The 3877-nt window shown below is 41.7% G+C and overlaps 1 protein-coding gene across 1 annotated transcript; it reads left to right on the top strand.

The window, feature by feature from the left end:
* Positions 1-1600: 1600 nt before the first annotated feature.
* On the top strand, positions 1601-2005 carry LOC147618777 (uncharacterized). Its single transcript, XM_086774479.1, has one exon. The coding sequence runs from the start codon at positions 1688-1690 to the stop codon at positions 1988-1990; it is 303 nt and encodes a 100-aa protein (XP_086630605.1). The 5' UTR covers positions 1601-1687; the 3' UTR covers positions 1991-2005.
* The last annotated feature ends 1872 nt before the right edge of the window (positions 2006-3877 follow it).

Genomic DNA, 3877 nt, shown 5'->3' with positions numbered 1-3877 from the left:
AAGGGCATGACTTTATATGCAAACACCCCTTACAATGTTGATTTGCAGGGTGTATAGACACTCGCTTATATCTTGAAAAGCCATCTCAAAAGTTATACACCTCTTTACAAACCGCTCATTTGAGAACATGATCTGTGATCAAGAGAGGGTAATGGTCTCTAAGTGTAGCTGCATTAACCTTTTTCAAGTTGATGCAGACATGGACTTTACCACCTACATCTATGAGCTGATCATGCTCCCCTTTGATCATCCATGCAAAGTATTGGCTATCAGCATAAGGCCTTTTTTTTGGGGTCAATTTAGTGCCTTGATTCAAATGGTGTACTGGTAGAAGACCATGCAAAAATATATCTTGAGGGTTTCCACAAGTTCTTTCTCTTCTTCTGACGTCAAATCAGTGGAAATCTAAGCCCACTTTGATTTTCTACTCTAGATCAAACTTCATTGTTTCCTTAGGTCCGTCATATGACTTGCTTGGCTATTTGTTCACGCCTAGGATTTCGCAAGCAAACATTATGGTTTTCCACTTTTTTGAAGCTCTTGAAACTAGGCAGAACACAAATTTCGTCTTGTTTTTTTGTCTTCTTTCACATCAAATTTCGAAAGACTAGTGTGCTTTTAGGGATTTATTCATCCATTGGGATTTCAATTTAGGTTCCTCATTCACTAGGGACTATTTGTTGGTTTTTTTTTGTGTCAAGTTTAAGCAAGGGCTCCATTGCTCCAATAGAATAAAGATATTACTCATTATTTTGCAATACTAGGGTTTCTCTTTTACTAAACTTTATGGTTCTCTTTTTGTGTTTCCTTTTAGGATCAAGTCTGAGCTAATCTTTGCTAATTTGTAAGAGAACTTCTTCTTATATTCTTATGAGTAACATTCTCACCTTTTCTAGTTCTTTTTCTGGGAATCGTTGAGGTCATTGTTGGAATGGTTAGTTAAGATATGCACATGAACCACGTGCAACATTTCTTTCCGAAGTCTTCGACCCAGTGAGCGCACGGGAAAGATGTGTCTCAGCTAACAGTTGTGGCCGGTTCAAGTTGAAGGTAGTAGGAACAAATGAACATTGGAAAATAGTAAGGCATGTTTCTCTGCCAAATTTCACAGACAACGTGGGGCCGGTTCTTTACTGCTCTGCACGCCGCCCAGCTCCGCTATAGCTCAGTCCGCGGCGAGTGGGCTTCCAACCCACACCCCAGCTCAGTCCGCCTCTCTACTTTTTTATTTTAAATATTTGTCGTGATTCGCACCTTTAGTCTTGCTACCCAGCGTTAGTCTTGCCAGTTGCCTCTAGGCTTTAGAGCTGAGAGGCCACTAGCGAATTGCAATGAGAGTGAGTCAGTAGCATCATCGCTTGGATAACCTTCATGGCCACACACTCCAGAGAGAGGTCGGTGTGCGTGTGTGAGAGAGAAAGTGTGTGGGAGAGATGCTTTTCAGCTGATGTCTATAGAGAGAGAGAGAGAGAGAGAGAGAGAGCAGCTGTGCAATGGCGGTGAGGGTAGGCCTATGGGCTAAGTGCAACTTGTCTTATCCCCAACAAATTCAGACCTAGTGTTATCTGCGTCCGCCCACTATATAATGGTGAGCTCAAGCCCTCACCACTACGCATGCAAGCACGCCCAATAGCTTACCTCACACCATCCTCACAGCTTATCTTGTTCAACGTGCTCAAGGAGCTGCATGGCTTCATCTTCTGCTCCCGTCTTGCTTCTGCTTCTAGTATTGGCAGCCGCAGCTTGGAGCTCCTCAGTACGAATGGTGGATGCGCAAGCCTGCTCACAGCCTTGCTGCGGAGCGCTGCCACAGGGCGGCACCGGTTTCTGCTCCACTGGCGAGTGCTGCAGCCAGTATGGCTTTTGCGGCGGGCCCAATGATAGTGCCTATTGTGGCAGCGGCTGCCAATCCCAGTACGGCCGTTGTGACGCCGCCGCCACCACTAGCACAGCCACCTCCACCAACACCACCGCTGGGGGAAACAACTAGTAAGCTGGCGAGGCACCCCGCCAGCTGCTTGCTGGCATTGGTGGTTAGGCTTGGGTAGCTATATATAGCGGGGCACCCCTGGTAGCTGCTTGCTAGGGTTGGAGGTAGGGTATGTCTTGAGTATGATGCTTGTACTCACAAGTAGTGGCCACCACCCCCGCTAGCTAGCTGCTTGCTAGGGTTGGAGGTAATTGAGTACGGGGTTAATATGATGCTTGTACTAATAAATAATGGCCACCATGTATTGAGTACGATATAATATGATGCTTGTACTAATAAATAATGGCCACCATGTATTGAGTACGATATAATAAATAATGGCCACCATGTATTGAGAACGTCAATTGATTTTTTTTCGATTTGAACCGATGCAAAATACATTGAAGGATGGTTTATTCTAACACTGGTTGACACACTTGTCGTATCAATGTTTCTCATGTCTATGATCTGATTGTGCGACCTTCCAATGGCTGTGCTCGAAAAATGGTATTCTAGTGTGTTTCTATTGGCTAAAATGAAGAAAAGGTCGAAAAATTAGGGTGAAATTTAAGTAGGCTTTTTTTTTAATTATCAAATGAAACGTATATATAATTGACTTATAAACTGGCGAATAGTAATACTATCGAAAACCAAACCAAATAGAAATTTCCTAAACAAAGCCAATTAGTCTTTTAAACGTTGCCTTTATTTTGATATTGAAAAACAAGCTATTTTTGACCACCAGCTACCATATCGATAGGAGCATGGTAGGGTCATCCTTACAATTGACTTGAATATCCTAATATGTAAGCAATTACAGTTGAATATTTGCAAGGGAAACAAAATTGTGTTTGTCATGTCTCAAGCTATAAAATTTGTCACTTACGATGTTCCTTCCCTTAGTGTTCCTTTCTACTTTATACAAAATGGCCCTAGCAAATAAGATAATACTCTTGTTGGTTCATGCATCTCTATGGATTTGTTGATGTATATAACTAATGGCTTACTTTGTACTTTGGTTTTGAATGTGAAATAACAATAAAGGCTAGTATCTTCTATAGGAAGAGGAAGAGAGGAGGGAAATAGAAAGCCACGCAGGTTGAGAAAAATAATCTCAACCTGATCCTCACACACAGGTTGGAACTAGGGGTTGGTATAGGAAATGTTGTTGAAGATACTCCTCTTGCATTGGTCTTGTGGCCTCTAGTAGTTCGTTGGAGGGGTAGGATGGTAGGCATGAGCAAGCTGGAGAGCGCATTCCAAATTGCATAGAATGGTGACCAAAATGGTCACATGTATTTCTCCCACGGTGTATAGCCAAGCACGGAGAGGTGTGGCTTAGCTGCACCAATAGGAGTAGGAGATAGTCATAATCATAACTCAATAGCGTCAAGCAAAGAAGGAGAGGGTAGATAGCCGGATCAAGCTTACGCCGTGGCTTTGCTGCGCTAACGGGAGGAGGAAGGCGATCGTCATTGTTGTGGTGGAGATGCACTTTAGTGACGAAGAGCTACTCCTAATTTGGCACATGAAAAGCTCAGAAATCTTAGCATAGATATATATATAATATAAAACTAACCCCTCCCTTTCACCTTTCCACTCTTAACTTTTTAAATAAACTTCTCTTTCTAAAAGAAATCTACAAACTTCCCATCTTACAAATACTTCCCATCTTACAAATACTTCCCATCTTAACTTTTTAAATAAACTTCCCATCTTACAAATACTTTTTGTCTATATTTCTCTCTTTTTTAACAACCCCCTCAAATATTTTTTCCTTTTTTACAAAAAGAAAAAAGAAAAAGAAAAAAAAGATTCAAACGCCAAAAAGAAACAAATCTCATACATGGAAGCAACAAATGAAGTATCAAATAGATGAATGTCCAACATGTGAATTTGCATAACGAG

Source organism: Cibotium barometz, chromosome 34 (assembly GCF_041138505.1).
Source record: "Cibotium barometz isolate CiBa-2024 chromosome 34, ASM4113850v1, whole genome shotgun sequence".
Classification (NCBI taxonomy): Eukaryota; Viridiplantae; Streptophyta; class Polypodiopsida; order Cyatheales; family Cibotiaceae; genus Cibotium; species Cibotium barometz.
This window is presented reverse-complemented; position numbering and strand designations above follow the sequence as displayed.

Excerpts from the sequence above, each read along its gene's own strand:
- LOC147618777 (XM_086774479.1), top strand. The coding sequence starts at position 1,688 with ATGGCTTCATCTTCTGCTCCCGTCTTGCTTCTGCTTCTAGTATTGGCA.